Source organism: Lissotriton vulgaris, chromosome 11, assembly GCF_964263255.1.
Source record: "Lissotriton vulgaris chromosome 11, aLisVul1.2, whole genome shotgun sequence".
Taxonomy (NCBI): Eukaryota; Metazoa; Chordata; class Amphibia; order Caudata; family Salamandridae; genus Lissotriton; species Lissotriton vulgaris.
Window position 1 is genome coordinate 591,996,128 of NC_141699.1, and position 17,422 is coordinate 592,013,549.

Genomic DNA, 17,422 nt, shown 5'->3' on the forward strand with positions numbered 1-17,422 from the left:
TGGTGTCTAATATTTAGTAAATTGGTGAAATTAATTACTTTTGTATTGATTAGTTTGCATATTGTTATGTTGTTTTCTTACATATATGTGTGTTTGTGTTTATGATTAATAATGGATACGTTTTTATAGTAGTAAATAGAAAATAAAATTACAATTAATATAGTGTATAATAAATATGTATTATTTATGATGTTATACATAATTTATATAAATACACATACATATATGTGTGTTTCTATAAATATACATTTATATATAGCATTAAAAATAGTGGAATGTTTTTATCTTACATTATATATTAAAATGTTTAAGATTTACTACTTTAAAGTAGAAATATATATAGAACAACAATATTTTTGTATGTTTAACGATTTCAATGTCAACAATATTTTTCCCCCAATATTTTTGTCATTTCCTTTGTAAGTATAGGATACATCAAACATGAATCTGAAGCACTCCCTCTCTTGTCTTATGCTAGATTTTTGGTTGCTTTTTGTCTGGTTTAGCGTGCATGCACTCGAGTGTGCTCTGCTCCTTTTGCACACTTGTACTGTCCATACTGAAACAATAGCCCGCTCCGTGCTGGGCATAAACGAGTTGCACAGCTGTATACACTTAGTGTTCCAAATGATTCACTTTCACCATAGTTTTAAAATTTGTAATCCATTTTATTTCCAAATTTTATCCAAACTTCATTGTCACGCCAGGGATACGAAATTCATTGATACTTCTGCATTTAAATACTTCATGATTGCCAATCCAGGCTTAAACATGAACATGTACTGAATTTCGAGTCTTCCAAATTATGCAAGCATTACATCAAACCCAATGCATTTCGCTTTACGCTTTACGCTCCATCAGGGGTATCACATGTTTCCATTACTGTTAATGTTACACTTTCAACATGTATTAACATTGTAGTTTGTATCCCCTCACCACACCATAATTACAAGACAGCTATTCACTACACAAATGCTTTCTAACTCACACCATGTTCTGTGTTTGTTTTCTAAAACCCTATTAGCATAACAAAACTCCCCTTTTAACGTGCATCCTCTAAAGTGATCTTTGACTGCAACCTAAATTGTGAAAAACGCTATCTCAAACCTCCCCCTAATTAAAACCAATACTTTGCTATAATCCCAATGCTGCATGAAATCACACTAACTTTAACTCTCTCCCGCTCACATTCCTACCCGACAAGCTCTTTTGTGTGTTCTGTTTACATTCGTACCTGATGTCGACCTTCTCCATGACTCGTGCCGTGTTAACCTCTCTTTTGCCCGTCCACCTTCCAACTACCCTTTTTAAAGCTGCGTGACCCACCCACCTGCGAAACCTTGATGCATTACCCACGTGTCGAACTAACTCCTCCCCTTAAACTGTGCTCACCCAGTCATATCCAGCCCCAAACTAACAACACTGCCCCTCCACTTTGTGTGTGGTGAGGGGATACAAACTACAATGTTAATACATGTTGAAAGTGTAACATTAACAGTAATGGAAACATGTGAATTTTTTATCGTAGATACCCCTGATGAAGCGTAAACTGGTACTAATGAATTGCACACAATAGACAGTGTAAACAAGCGTAAAATGTACAAAATACTAGTAGAAAAGTGCCGCAATACGCCGCCTAATTTGCCTTTTCGTGCCACATAATTTACTCAAGCCTGACGCAGAATTTGTCCCTTCCCTCCCGCATAATTACAGGGGCCCTGGTCATGACAAATGAAGAGACTGGTATGACACTGGAAGGCATGGACAGCGCGAGAGCTGAACATTCGGGACACATGAACTTCGGAATGTACTGGCTGAACACGTGCACGGGGACTCACTGACAAAGGTACACTCAGGAAGACACTGAGGTGACAGTCACTAGGGTGAGACAGAGACTTACATTAAGAAACACCAATATGGAGGAGCCAAGATGGCGATGTGAACGGACGTGTAGTCTCTCGGCTCCCCGATCCTTTGTTCCTCGCGACGACATCCTGACCTATCTCCTGCCACGGAGCGCTAGCGAGAGGACGGGGAAAGGGAGCTGCGTTGAATGGTGCTCTCCCGAGGTCCCTGCCTGCCTGAGAATCCGCTAGATTGCCGAGTGATCTGCGGCGTCCGTCTCTACCCCTGTGACTGAGACCCGAGCCGGGATACGGACGTGGCGGCTGCCGGAACTACGAGGGGCTATGGATGCGGAATGACCCTGGCGCCCTGACTGGCGCTACTATCTGCTGCTGTCCGCGCCTGCCCTTCACTTGCTCACTGAGTGCCTGCCGACCGGGAGTTTTCACGGGTGCCTCCGCGACCGGGACCTTCAAGTAAGATACGCTGCGCCACTTCCATGATGGCGGACACTTGAATGCCACAAGTCCCTCACAAGCCTGCTCCCGCTCCGTTGTTACCATCGTGGGGCTTTTATTGCGGGTCATCCACTGCTTGCGTGTCCGCCCTGGCATAGCGACCAGAGTCCTCATTGTTTTGGCGGTACTTGTGCCTATGCGCCCCTGTGTTTCCCCTGGTGGAGCAGATGCGATGGTTGATCCGACTGCGCTGAATGCCAACGCTGCCTCGGACAAGAACTGGACTATGCTGCGGCGCCCCGGGCGCTGTCCTGCCTTGGGGGCCGCGCCTGTGACCGGGGCGAAGATGGAACCCCCGGCTGCTCTGACCTATGGCTCTATTCTTGACGCAATTCGCGATCTGCGGGCAGAAATGCGTGTGGGCTTTCTGTCGCTGTGTGAGAAACTTGAGGCTGCTACGCCCGGGGCGGATTACACACCACCGGTTTGCTTCCCTCGTTGTGACGCTTTGTCTATCCTGACTCCGGACCGGGCTACATTGTTGCCGCAAGTGCCCATTAACTTCATCAGCGCTACACTGTTACCGCCTTCATCGGAGCCCATGGTTTCTGCCGAGACTTTGCTGCCTCTGGGAATGACGCCACACACCCATCAACTACTTAGTCTGAGTGCCCATGCTTTTTTGGCTCAGCTTCTGACTCTCCTTATTTTACTACTTTGTGAGAATCTGCTGGCGCTATTCCGTGGGGTACATGGATCTGGTCGAGGATGGACCCGTCCATTTTGTATCGGAACAGCATCTCCCTGCCGGGAGCGGCCATCTTGTCCCTTTGTTCTGCCAGTGAGGATTGCCCTGCGTGGACTTTGGCCGGGGGGTCGAGTGCGAACTGGCCAGGGTTAGCGGATTCCTCCTGAAGAACTGTACATTCCTGGCTGGCGTGGGCTCGGTTTGCAACGCTTCTTCAATGTGTACTAGTGTGACTCTCCTTGTTCTGTATGATGTTCACAATACATTGTTTTTCGCTGGTACACATGAGGGGATGTGACGAATCGACTTGAATGGCGGGTGGGGTCTCGGGATGGGCCACCCTTTCATTGCGTGCTGATATGGAACTTGTGATCTCTCCCTATTCTTATTTCGTACTGCATATTCTCTATTCGTTTTGCGACATAAGGGGTGGGAATTTCTGTATGGTTGGGGTGTCCGAGAGACTTAGTATTCGTTTGGCTCCTCCCCTCATTTTTTCTTCATTGGGAGGTATAGATTAGATTTCTCTATTCTTCCTCCCTATATCTCAGGAGTTATATTTATTCTTTCTTTTTCTTCTTTATTAGGGATTCCTCCCTCTTTTCCTCTTTCCTTTGTCTATATTTCGGGTTCTTTAGCGGGCGACAGACACTCTGCCGGGGGGGGTAGGCCATAGCCTCCGCATTGGTGTAGGGTGGGGGGAGAGTTTTAGTTTTATACATGGGTTTCTATGGGCCTTATTTTTTCTATCTCTCTGCGCTTTTCTTACCTAATTTCTGTTCTGGGTCCGAGATAGGGATTAGGGGGGAATGGGCTGAGCTGTAAATGGCGTATAATTGCTACATGATGATCTTGTTGTTTTACTCTGAACCGCCATACTGCCTGGGTAGTAACTTTCACGGTTGGTTTCATGTGATGCTCTTGCCTGCTCATGTTGTGAGATAATTGTACGGACTCAGTTCTCCTTGGTTTCTATTCTTCACTGATTCATATTTACGTCCAAAAAAATTTAAAATTAACCTTCATTACTCCTGTTTCTCGGCGACACGAATTTACTCAGTGTACGGTTAATTGATCGCTGCTTATCAACCCTGATGCCGCTGAGAAATTACATTGCTTGCTTCTGTGCTCAAAAGTATTGTGGCCGGCCTGATGGTTGTGGGCCCGTATTTGTTCTCTTTTCATGCACAATAAAGGTTTACAAAAATTTAAAAAAAAAAAAAGAAACACCAATATGGAGGAAACCCCGGGGAGACACGGGAAGCAGATGGAGTTACTCGAGTGACACTTACGAGCACGGACCGACACTGGCGAGACACCAGTGAGGCAGAGGAAGAACCTGGGGAGTCACTGGGGAGACGCAGGCCCAGGGAAGCGTAGGCACCGGGGGACTCCGGGAGACAGGGATATGGGGAGACATAGACGCTGGGAATACCTGGACACTCAAGAGACAGTCGTCACAGGAAGACTCCGGGCACAAAGACACAGGAAGATACCAGGCACAAAGACACAGGGAGACACGCGGCACAGAGACACAGGAAGATACCAGGCACACAGACACAGGGAGACACCCGGCAGGCAGACGCGGGTAGACAGCAGATACACACACACACAGGAAGATACTGGGCACACAGAAACAGGAAGATACCAGGCAAATAGACACAGGAAGATATCAGACACACAGGAAGAAACCAGACACAAAGCCACAGGAAGATACCAGACACACAGACACAGGAAGATACTGGGCACACAGACACAGGAAGATTCCAGACACACAGACATAGGAGGAAACCAGACACAAAGCCACATGAAGCTACCAGACACACAGACACAGGAAGATACTGGGCACACAGACACAGGAAGATTCCAGACACACAGACACAGGAAGAAACCAGACACAAAGCCACAGGAAGATACCAGACACACAGATACAGGAAGATACTGGGCACACAGACACAGGAAGATTCCAGACACACAGACACAGGAAGAAACCAGACACAAAGCCACAGGAAGATACCAGACACACAGACACAGGAAGATACTGGGCACATAGACACAGGAAGATACCAGACAAATAGGCACAGGAAGATACCAGACACACAGACACAGGAAGAAACCAGCCACACAGCCACATGAAGATACCAGGCACGCAGACACAGGGAGACACCCGGCAAAGAGACACCGGTAGATAGCAGATACACACACACACAGGAAGATTCTGGGCACACACACACATGAAGATACCAGACACAGACACTGGAAGAAAGCAGACACACTGATACAGGAAGATACCAGACACACAGACACAGGAAGATACCAGACACACGGACACAGGTAGATACCAGATACACGGACACAGGAAGATACCAGATACAGACACAGGAAGATACCAGACATACAGGCACAGGAAGCCACCATACACAGGAAGATAGCAGACACAGACACAGGAAGAAAGCAGACACACAGATACAGGAGGATACCAGGCACACAGATACAGGAAGATACCAGATACACGGACACAGGAAGATGCCAGACACACAGGCACAGAAAGACAACAGGCACAGGAAGATACCAGACACACAGGCACAGGAAGACACCAGACACATAGACCTAGGAAGATACCAGACACACAGACCTAGGAAGATACCAGACACACAGACACAGGAAGATACCAGACGCACAGGCACAGAAAGATACCAAGCGACTCTGGGGGCGCATGGACACCGAAAGCCCGAGTAAAATTAAGGACACTGTAGGGACAGAGACACCGCGAGATATGGACACAATGGGACGCTCTTATGAAACACACTTCAGAAGGACATTGGGAGACTTCGACACTTCAAGACATAAACTTGGAGTCATGGGTACGCACACATACAACCCCCGCTCACACGCAACGTCACACACACAGGTGCGCGCACACACAACTTTGCACACACACAAACACACACACACGAATATGAAGAGACATGGACATGTTTGCAGAGAGGCACAGACACTGGGAAACTTGAGAAGACACTAGGGGACATGACTACAAAGAAAGACAAATGGAGGCACAAAGATTAGCAAACATGGGATGTAATGGGCACTCCTTTATACCAAAGACACTCCAACCAACAGAAAACGCCCACATCCTAGGCCTCCTTCGACATGCCCTGAGTATTACAAGGAATTAGCATGATCGAAGTGTCCTCTACAAATATAAAGCAAGATAACATAATAGAGCTCATCATTTCACATGCAGCCTTTTCAGTAGCTGCTGATCAGTTTAAGCTAGGAATATGTTTTTGTTTCCATAATATAGAGATTATGTATCAGGATATAGATTATGTGGCAAATGTGGTAATGCCACAAATCTGCAGGATTGACCAAAATGGACTCATCGTTCTAGAGGTCCTGCTACAGAGAAACACAAAACATTCTGGACAGGCCCATACCTCTTGTCTACTGGACAATTCGTACAATTACTGGCCAGCAGTGACTATGCCCCTTGTGGGAATCGGGTATTTTCCCTACAGGGGGTGTCTGTTTCCCTAAAACATATAGACATTCTGTTGCCTTTAGATCCCCAGCTTCTGAGGAATTCTTCTAATTTCACTACAAGGCAGAGGCCCTGGCTTTTTGGGAATTCGACAGAGTTTCCTAGACAGCAGAGGCAGCGTTCGAATGCAAATAATCTGATGTCCCTTCCAGGCCAGAAACACTTACTTCTCAGGACCTCTTCCAGGTCTCTGTGCGAGACACCTGACTGTTTAGAGTTCTCCTGCAGTGGCGGCTCCTTCGCTGAGGCAGAGGAGCGCCGTCCCCCTGCTTTTAGAGCAGTGAAAAGGGATAAAATAAAACGATAATAACAAGGTTTTTATCATTTTATGATTGGTTTCTGCGGGCTGGGTTAGGGCCAGGGTTGGATTGGGATTCAAAATCGTCCCGGGCAAGCTACCAAAAGTGGCCCACCTTTGCATATTGCCTTTCCCCACAACACTACTTCAGCGAAACTTTAAAAAAAGGGCGGGGATGGGAGGGGTTAAAAAAAATATACCGATTGGTTTACACTGTTGAACCACACCTGAAACAAGTGAGGCCACTTTTGCTCAGGCCCCCTGGCCCGCTCAATCAAATCAGCATATATTAATCGGCCGGCCCAGGGAAAGACAGAAAGTGTGACACCTCTGCCCGTTGATGCAGGGGAGGTAATGGACGCCCATCTGCCTCCAGAAAGGCCACTCGGGCACCCACTGGACTGCTGGCGGCATCCAACAACGCAGAAACTGCTTAATTCGGCCCCCATGCTGCTCAAAAAAGCAGCCCACAGCTGCAGCTCAGACACCGGCCCCTCGGGCATTGCCAGAGTGCCCACGTTACCAATCCGACGCTGGTTAGGGCGGGGCAAGGCTGGTGGCTCAGGGTTGGAGGAGGAGTGGACTATGCACACTAAGAGGCTTATTTTGATGGCGGTACCGCAATGGAGCACGGGACCGACCTCCAAAGTTCCGGCGGTCCCGCCAGGCAAATTAGGATGCACCTGCCACACTAGTGGGCGCATCCTTAACTTTAACATTGCGGTAAGTAGCACCCGCCGCAGTGTTAAAGCCCATGTTGTGCATTGCCATGCACAACATGACAGGCACCGCGCTGTGCCTGCCACCTTGTGCATGGCAATGATGGGGGAGTACCATGGATAATCCCCAGTGCAGCCACCCACACCCCCCCACCCCTCGGGGGCCCACAATGGGCCCCCACAGGGATTTTCCCGCATGCCTTTCCATGGCGGTGACTCCGCCATGGAAAGGCATGCATCCTAATATGGATGGTGGTGCCTGTAAGGCAACGCCACCATTACCTGTGCCTTTTCCGCCCGGCCGGCAATCCGACTGGCAGAAATGCGGCGGACGGTCTTTCCGTCCGCCGCGGTGCCCCTCGCCATACTAATATGGCGGAGGGTGAAAATGGGTCATTTGGTGGGCGGATCGCTACCGCCGGGCCGGCGGTGGGGATTCGCCGTGATCATAATGGGCCTCTAAGTGCGCATGGCTGCTTGGGCGGCCAGCAGTCATGCGCACTTTGCATATTTCCTACCAGGTTGTAATGGGAGGCCTGATAGGGAATTTGCACAGGCTCCCTGTCTTGATCTGAGCGCCAATGCACGGAGCTCAGATAAATCACTACGCTGCATTGCAACGTTGTGATTGGCTCAGGGGAGCCAGGAAGAGCAGAGAAGCGGAGGAGCAATGCTGCCGGCGGAGAAAAGGTAAGTGACCTTTAAAAAATATATATTTTCAAACCCCCCATTGTCATCTTCTCCCCACGACCCCCATTCCCTACTAGCCGCCACTGTTCTCCTGGTGCCCCTTGTAGCAGAAACATTGGCCGACTGATGACTCATCATTTCCCCATTGGCCAGCCCACGCTCACTGCCCTTTCTCCGCTCATCGAGTGTCACAGAGGTCAGAGCATGCTCATTGGTGGTTCATTTAATGGAATTAGGCCGACAAGGTTACCCCCAGTCACACACACATCCAAATGGACTTACAGGTCACTCAGCAGGGTCAGCGGCTTGAAGACATCTCTAGGAAGGGACTTGAGGTTATTGTTGGCGAGCGATCTGCAAAGAAAGTAGATTTATTTTGAATATTATTTCGTAGTGCGCCTCAATTACGTCAATTCACCAAAATGCTTGGGGAAGGAGAAGTGACAGCACACACCCTTTGACCTTCACTTTTAGTCACACACACGTTTACATATAAACATACATTCACACTGTCTCCCACATGTAAACACACTCTCACCCGGAAGCATGCACACAGGATACATTTAAAAGCATTTTTTACTCACCACACCTGCCAGAGACGGTCATATTCCAGCTAATTGACCTCTATTTTTATTATACTAATAGTGAAAAATGTAATATGATTCACTATTAGTGTGATAATCAAAAATGACAGAAAAACAAACGGCCCGATCACAAAAGTAATTTGAGTCAAAATCCTAACTTTCTGAATTTCGGTATTCAAAAAGGGCTTTTAGGAGTAGTTAAGTTAGGATTCCTAACTTTACTACTCCTAAATACCCTTTGTGATTACCGGAAGTCATAAAGTTAGGATTTTGCCTCAGATTACTTTTGCAAATCGGGCCCAAAGAGTCAAGCCACAACCAACGTCCATAAGGACAAGCTGACTGTGTTCCTGGCACTGATTTTGACACCTCTGAGGCCGGGCATTGCAAAGTAAGTTCCAGGGGTTGCAAGGGTCACAGCTGCTACCCCTGGCGACCTCTAAATGACATCCATGGTGCACGGTCATCTGCCCAAGTGCAAGAGGGTAAAGCCAGAGATATTGTGTTCAGAGGGGCTTCCCTCAGGATGCGCACCAGGGGTTGCACTCACAGAGCATGGGTGTAAGGTATCCTATTGGCACATGGGGCTGTCTCAGTGATTTCACTGACAAGCAGGACATATTCTCTAAGACACTTGTGCCTGTTTGCGGTGTGTGTGCATGATGGGTCCCCGGGGGCGCAACTGGTGTTTGCGCACGCTTTGGGTGCCCCGGGGCACTTTGGTATTATAGAAGGGGCGCAGGCACTTGTGCATCCCCTTCACTAATACCGATAGCGCTGGCGCACTTAACGTGCCAGCGCAATCTTCAGAGGGTGTTCCCTCATTTGCATAGGGGCGTGTCTTATGCAAATGAGTGGAATTCCTTTGACTCTGCGCCCGCTCTATATTACAGATGCAGATGCAGAGGCAGAGAAGCCCTCAGAAGGCGCACTAACAGGGCGTCATTTAAAAGGTGGTGCACTGTCACTGTGCCTCCTGAGAGCAGCCCTCTACAGGGGGTCCAATGGATCCCCCCCAGACATCCTCATGCAGGGGGGTGCAGTCACTGACTGCACCCGCCTGCAAGGGGATCTCTATTCCCTTGTAAAAGCGTAGGCGGGTGCCGCCTGCACTGTCAAAACACAGAGCAGCTGCTCCGTGTTTTCACATGAATGTGCTGTCCTGGGGGCAGTGCACACATTCTCATAGGGCGCATTATCATTGTTTGCACTTGGTGCATCTTTTAAAAGTTGCGCCGAGTGCAAACAATGACAATGCATAATACGGCCTCAGGCACCCATTTCACACATAAACCAATCACTTGCTCATTTTATACTTACAGGTGTGTCAGGGTCTTCAGGCCGCGGAATGTGTGCCGAGACAGCGCTTGGATGTCGTTATTCTCTATGAATCTAGAAAAAGATTAAAATAATAGCAGACGTTTGCGGTTGTCCCATGAACCTTGATTATGGCTAAATAGTCCAAAGTCATTACATGGGAATACAATCCTCTCCAGAGAGATTTTACTTGCTAATTATTATCTCTCCAATTTTCCAGACAGTAATCCAAAGCATGCTAAACTATGACATAGCTTCTTTTTCAAAGCAGCATTAACTTTGGCGGGCAAACGAACTATATGCTCATATTCCTAAGCTAAAACATAGCATAAACAGTCACAAGGTTATGTAGTAGTGTGCACTACAAAAAAAATAGAAAACGACTAGAATTTGCAGGGCTATAGGCATCATAAGTACCACACAAAAATGTACGTGAGTGCATTATTCCACTCAGGTCTGAGGGGTGCGAAGCTAGCACCCACTCGACCCCCTGAAATGTTTTAAGGAACTTGATTTAAGAACAGAGGCAGTCCTCAGACCTCTACAGAAACAAAAATCATGTCTTGTCAGGAAGGCATTTGAATTTGAAAGGTTCTCTAGATCAAATTCTACAATTTTTAGGCTCCGCCTAGATATCTTTACATTTGAAAATATACTGACTAGATCTACAAAAAATCACGAAGAGGTTCTGTTGTCGTCCAAGCAATATCTTCTTGTGAAGGGTGGTTTAATTTTACCCGCTATTGTTTGCTAAGAAAATATTGATAAGAGGATTCGTGTTTGCACCACAAAAGTGTTGATCATTTTGGGACTCCTCTATAAGCCTGACCGTTCCTTGACCAATATACATGGAAATTAGCAAAAAATGCTCAGAGGTGGGAGGAATGCAAAATGTAAAAACAGGTTGGGGGCATGCCTTTGCCGGCATCCAAGATGGCAGCCTGGCAGTGAAGCATCGGGCCTGAAAGCCCAAAATGGTTGGTTTCCCCCCTCCCACTATTCAGCTGATTCTTTGCATGGAGAGAGAGACAGTGATGACCTAGACACTCGCCCAATCTGCTTGCCTGCAGATGGGTGCCTGTTGGAGGCGGGCGGCTGGGTGCTGCGGACTGGTGCAGCCTGGTGTGGTCCTTGGAGGCCCGCAGCGTCAGGGGCCTGCGGATGAGCGTGAGGATGGGGCTATCAAGATAAAGACAATCCTACAGGAAAGGCTTTTGTGAGAAAAAGGGGGAAATACTGGGCGCTCTGCCTATATTAACACTCGGTTAGTGGTCAGTTGAAAGTAATGTCGGTGGTGCTGAAAAGGCGAAAGGATGAGCCTTCAACCTCTCAAGTAGTGTGTGAAGGATCACACACTTGAAACAGTAAAACAAATGCCTCTCGCACACACCCAGAAAGCAAGAAAGTGTATAAGTTCTCCGTCTTGATAGACCTCAAGAATGTGATTACAGCTGCCAGAGAAAACCCAAAGAGTATCTGTGATGTTATCTTCATTTAATGTTCAAAACTGCCAGCCGACACGTGTTTCGTCCCGGGGGTGTCAAGTCCCGTGACTCATCAGGGCTGAATCGTCAAGGTTGTGATGTAATAGGTCGCTAGGCCAGTGATAATTCCAACCCGGCCCTGCTCAGGACCAGGAGATCGCACACGCCTCGTTACTGTTGACCAGGCGCCATAGGTATGTGAAAAGAACTAAAGTGAATTGCCTAATTTCAAAATCAGATTGTTTCGTCCTGATTGAGACAGAGGTTTGGTAGCAGCTTCCAAGTAGCAAGCACGTATCTTGAGGGTGGCTAGATCGAGTGCTTTAGGCTCTCGGTGTATCCCTTGCCACAAAGACAAATCCATGGGCCAATGGGTTAAAGGTATTGAAGGTAACTCCCGTGGTTATCAGTCCCCATGGATTAGTGGAAGGGCGATGCCCAATACGATTACAGTGTGATCTATAAGCACACCTCGTTCCTGATGAAAGGAGTTTCTCGATCGCAACTCCTGTTCCGGGTGGTCAGCACCCGGAACCGGAGTTGCGATTGAGAAACATAATCAGAAGCCGCCTCTTCTCCCCGACTCGGGGCAAACGAGATGGTGCGAGCCCACGCAACCGGGGGCTCCTTTCATCAGGAACGAGGAACTCTAATCATGGGGTCCCACGCTGCAACTCTGGGCAATAGCTTGCTTAATCTCCACAACGGCCCCTACAACACTGGGATGCCTGGCCTCCACCTTGGGGGTGCCCATGAGGGGCATCTCACAGGGAGAGCCAGGAAGGGTTCCACAGCGTATACAGTGCCGGGACGCCCCGGTGATGGGCAGCTGTGCGCTTTACAAGTATCTTTTTTATGTGATTATCTCTGGCATGTTGGCAGGTAGAACTACACTACTGGTTAATATGTATGCTCCTAACTTGGATCCCCCTGATTTCTTTTTTGAAGTCTCTGCAGTTATGGGACAGTCAGAAGCCAACTAAGTGCTCCTGCGAGGTGATCTGACCATGGCTTATGACCCAGTACTAAAATCTACTGATGCCGGTATTAGTGGCAAAGCTTGCGCCCTGCGCGTATTCCAGGATATGGTAGACATTTTCATTCTGGTCATTGGGTGGCGGTCACGCAATGTTAACACACCAGGGTACACATTCTACTTGGCATCCCATGGTGTTTGGACACGTATTGACTACTGGTTTATATCCCGGGATGCAACCCTATGGATGGCCGATATAGCACATCTCCCTCTCGTCTTATTAGATCACACTCCAGTTAAGATACAACTGCGAATCCCATATGCCCAGGGCTTGGTGAGACAGTGGTGATTTCCAGATCACGTGTTGCATGATATGCTGTTCTGGTCAGTTACGTGACTCCATCATGGAATACTTCACGCTTAACACTGGGTTGGTCATCACACAGGCCGCCCTTTGGGAGGCCTGCAAAGCCTACATAAGCCGCATCTGTATTTCCAAACATGCTGGAATACTCAAAGACATTCACAATGAGTTAAGGCGAATCAATCTGGTACTATTGGATATAGACTGTAACTCTGTGAGGGCGGGACATAAAACTCGTCTCTATCATTGATCGGTCCTACTGGATGATTTTAGAGATCTTGCAGAATGTGAAGTGGCTTACCTTGGGAAATATACACAGGCGTGTAGATATGGTGAGGGTGGGAGACCAGGAAGCACTTTGGCACTATTATGCCCTAACCCGTGCAGTACCTGTGTGAAATAAAACATTAGTGCTGAGGGGAAGACTGTGGTTGATAATGTAAAAATAACCAAGGAGTAGATGCAGTACTAGCAATCGCTATACACTACGAGAACAGGGGAGGACACTACTGTGATATCAGAATGCCTGGCAGAAGTTGCAATGGTATGGTTGACAGAAGGCCACCAGCAATTTCTGGCAGCACCGATCACATGTGAGGAAATCATTCAAGTGACAGACACACTATTTGGGACCAAGGCCCCAAGGCTGGATGGTCTTATGGGCAGTTTAAGAAGGCTTACAAGCATGCCCTTGCTCCACATCTTTTAGAGATCTACGCAGAGCCACTCAAGACTGGGTCCCTCCCTCCCGCTCTCAGAGAGGCGGTGATAACGCTCCTGCTCAAGCCCGGTTAAGCGCAACAGCTATGCACATCATATAGGCTTCTCTCACGTCTTAATCACACCACAAGATCCTAGTCAAGGTGATCACCACGTGGCTTTCGTTTTGATGGAACAAATCATATCTCCAATGCAAACTGTTTTTTTTCTCCACACTCCCAACAGCGGTTGCCCTTCTCGACACCAAGGAGGCATTTGACTCGCTATAGTGGCCGTTCCTGAAAGTGACTCTGACCAAACATTGGACTCCTGCCTGGTTTTTTAGACTGTAACATGCTACTCTACACCAATCCAGTAGCTAGGCTGAGGGTGAATGGTTCTGTCACATCTCCATTCTCAGTGACTAGAGCAGGGTTCTCCAAAGTTGGTCCTGGACAGCCGGATCTATGCCAAATTTTTAAGATAACCTCATTTATCGAAGTGGGGGATATGCTACCACTTAAAAATCCTGCATGGATCCGGCCCTCCAGAACCAACTTTGGAGAACCCTGGACTAGAGAGACACACTGGGGCTTCCCCTTGTGGCCCTTGCTATTCCTACTCGCACTAGACCCCCTGGTCAGACAGCTGGAAAAGAGACACCTCTATCAAGGCCTGTGGTTTCGACATTGACCACTACTGGATCCATGTACACAGATGATATTTTACTATTTGTCAGAGACCCTGTAACTAACGGTGCCTTATACGTTGGTATACCCCCATGACTGGGCACATTGCCATTATTAAAATGGTTGTCATCCCTTGTTTTTATATCTGTTTCTGACTATACAAATCCCTCTGACCAACAGTTATTTCACAAATAAGCAGAGCCTTTTGCTCCACCTGACATGGGTGAGCGGTCACCCCAAAATTTGGTGGGAGGTTTTAACACTTCCATATGAGCAAGGGGATTTGGAGTACTAGATCTTCAGTTGTAGTAGCAGCCCAATGTATTTTCACATATTACTGGTATCTTGCAGATGTTCCATTAGCATACCTGAAACCGGAAAGGGACCAGGCAGGGCAAACCCTCAGATATTCAAACCATTTCTACTACCAGTTGGCGGGGGCAAAGCTTCATAGGTGCCTGAGTGGTGGGTTAATGGACTCTCCAGCTACACCACTAGTTCATAACAGCTGGCTACCTCTTACCCAGGAAAGACTGGTGCAATGCACTCTGCAGATGCTTAATTTCCATACCATGGGGGACCTCTTTCCAGATGGGCAAGTTATCAAACAGGATGACATTACTCGCTCTGGGGTCCCCTTACATATGGGCCACTTCATTCTTCGGCGACTGCACAATACACTTCGTGACGGATTTCCCTCATATCCAGTTGAACCAGAGGACTTCCCCCGATTGACACTGGTGATCACTGCCACTGAGGGGTCTTGATTCATCTCCAGGCATTATCAGTCTTGTTTAGCTCTAAAACCCGGGTTGCTGAGAGGGGCCAGGGCTGATTGGGAGCTTGACATAGGGCACCCTATACCAGACAAGACTTGATGTTATTGTTGCAGGCAAACAAAACTAGTTTCCCCTAGTCAAAGGCATAAACTATTACATTACAAGTACTCCACAGAACATACACCACGCCACACGTTTTGCTAAAATTGATCCCACATACTCCCATAACTGCCCGGAGTGCAGGACTTATCACGCAGTCTTTGTACACCTTGTATTGACCTGCCCGTTGTTCAAGCCTACTTACTGGCTTCATTTCCTTGCTCAGATTCCCGCTATGACGGGGGTCACTATTGAACCTGATCCCCTATTGATCCTATTAGTATAGGTCATACCTCTTCCAATCAGTTATAGGCGCTTCACTACCATTGGGCTAATTTTGACTAAGTGTTGGATAGCTCTTTATTGATGTAGTAGTTGGTCCCCTACTAAAGACAACTGGCTGAAGGACATGATATAGTGCGACACCACCAGCGAAGTGTACGCTGTGCTCCAACCCCCCACGTCTAGACCCAAGGACATTTGGCAACCATTGTGTGATTGTTTGTTAACACTAGACACGGAGACGTTGGATAGCTATGTCTGATGTGGCCTCATGCTATAGTTCATGCCATTGACCAGCTGTGACTGGACACCCCGTGCCCCTGGCTCCCTCATACTCCTCCCCCTTATTTATTTTGGTGCACCCCGTGCCATTTCGAGCATCTCATGAGCCATTGCTTCATTCTTTTTTTGTGTAGCCTCGACTGACAAATGCGTGCCCACTGTCACATTGATTTATTGTGTCTGTTATTTTAGAAAATGAAAAAAAAAGGTTTAAAAAAACTGTGGAAAGGTTGTGCAGATTTGTGAAAAGGGACAAGAACTATTAAACATACAAACAAGAACTTTTCTTTGCTATTTATCTATAACTACTCATAGATATGATATTTACCAGACATCGAAAGCAATTGGTACGGATAAATTGTGCTTTCCATAGTAATTGACTTTTTTATTAACCTGGGCGTCGTTTGATAAAAATGCACAAAATGTAGCAGTCGCTTGACATAGCCAGCTTATTTCCTTTGTTTTATATTTAGTAAAGATAGGTCATGGGGGGGGAAATGATTTGGGGTAAAAAAAACACAGGTAGGCCTTTTTAGGAAGGAGTGGGCCAGTGGAAACTCACCAATCAGGCGTTGGGAAGGGGGAAGGGTACATCATTCCCTAACTCAAGGGAAGGTGTGGGATATCAGTTTTTTTAAATGAGGCGTGCGGCACCCAAGGTTCCAAAATTGGCACCATCGATAAAGAGTAAATTAGCCGAGTGGGTGCCATTGGATATATTTGGATCCCACTTCAGATATGCTTGTTAAAAAGTAACTTGCATTTGGCCTTGAGCAGTGTATTGTGGGGGCTGGAGGTGCTGCACCGAGGTCCTGTTGCAGGCAGCTGGTGGGCGGATGCCATTGTGTGCACAGCAGCGGGAATGGGTGCATGGCAGAGCCAAAGGTCAAGCCTTGCTGCCAGAGCCTGGTGTGCATGGGCGTACAGGGGCCATGAGTGGGCCTGGTCTAACTCCAAGCCGCCACCACTGTGCATGGCCAAAAAATGTGTGCAGTGTGTTCTAGGGCTGGATGCTGTAGGGAAAGGTAAAATATAATTACATCACTTGCTGAAAATACATGTGCCTCACAGCTGAAGCATGTTCCAAGTAGAGGAGAGGGTGTGGGCAGTTGGGAGAAGATGTGGCCTAAGGGCCAGAGCTGCCGACCTTGGAGCTGGGTAGTCTGTTTCGAGTCTTGGCATCCGCTCAACATTCTGGGGCAATCCCTTAATCTTCTCGTGTTTACCACAAAAAAAATAATAATGTGTTCTTGTGTAATGCAACTGGTGCGCATGTAAGGCACCCCGATACCTTCCGGTCAAGTTCGTGCTATATAAAACTTTAAAAAAAAATGATGTTTCCAATTCCTTGTTGGAATGTTGCTTTTAAAAAAGCTCACATTAATAATGAAATACAACACTAACCAAACCTTAATAATAATGTATTATGCTTAGAGGATGAATTCAAAGGGTCCCATCATGTCTGTATAGTTTATCAACCTCATAGCAGTTGCATTTTTGGGTGCTTGGCTGCTGGCATTGTTCTTGAGAAGATCTAGTGTGTTTGAGACAGTATCTTCAGATCACAG

General features: G+C 47.4%; 1 protein-coding gene across 1 annotated transcript in view; it reads right to left on the reverse strand.

Annotated features, from left to right (window-relative positions):
• LGI3 (leucine rich repeat LGI family member 3) overlaps positions 1 to 17,422 on the reverse strand; it is a 121,893-nt gene that overhangs the window by 24,952 nt on the left and 79,519 nt on the right. Inside the window, exons 4-5 of the mRNA XM_086944800.1 lie at positions 10,204 to 10,275; positions 8,582 to 8,653 (exon numbers count right to left, since the gene is read on the reverse strand). Of these exons, the coding sequence (XP_086800926.1) occupies positions 8,582 to 8,653; positions 10,204 to 10,275 (144 nt within the window). The remainder of the gene's footprint in view (positions 1 to 8,581; positions 8,654 to 10,203; positions 10,276 to 17,422) is intronic.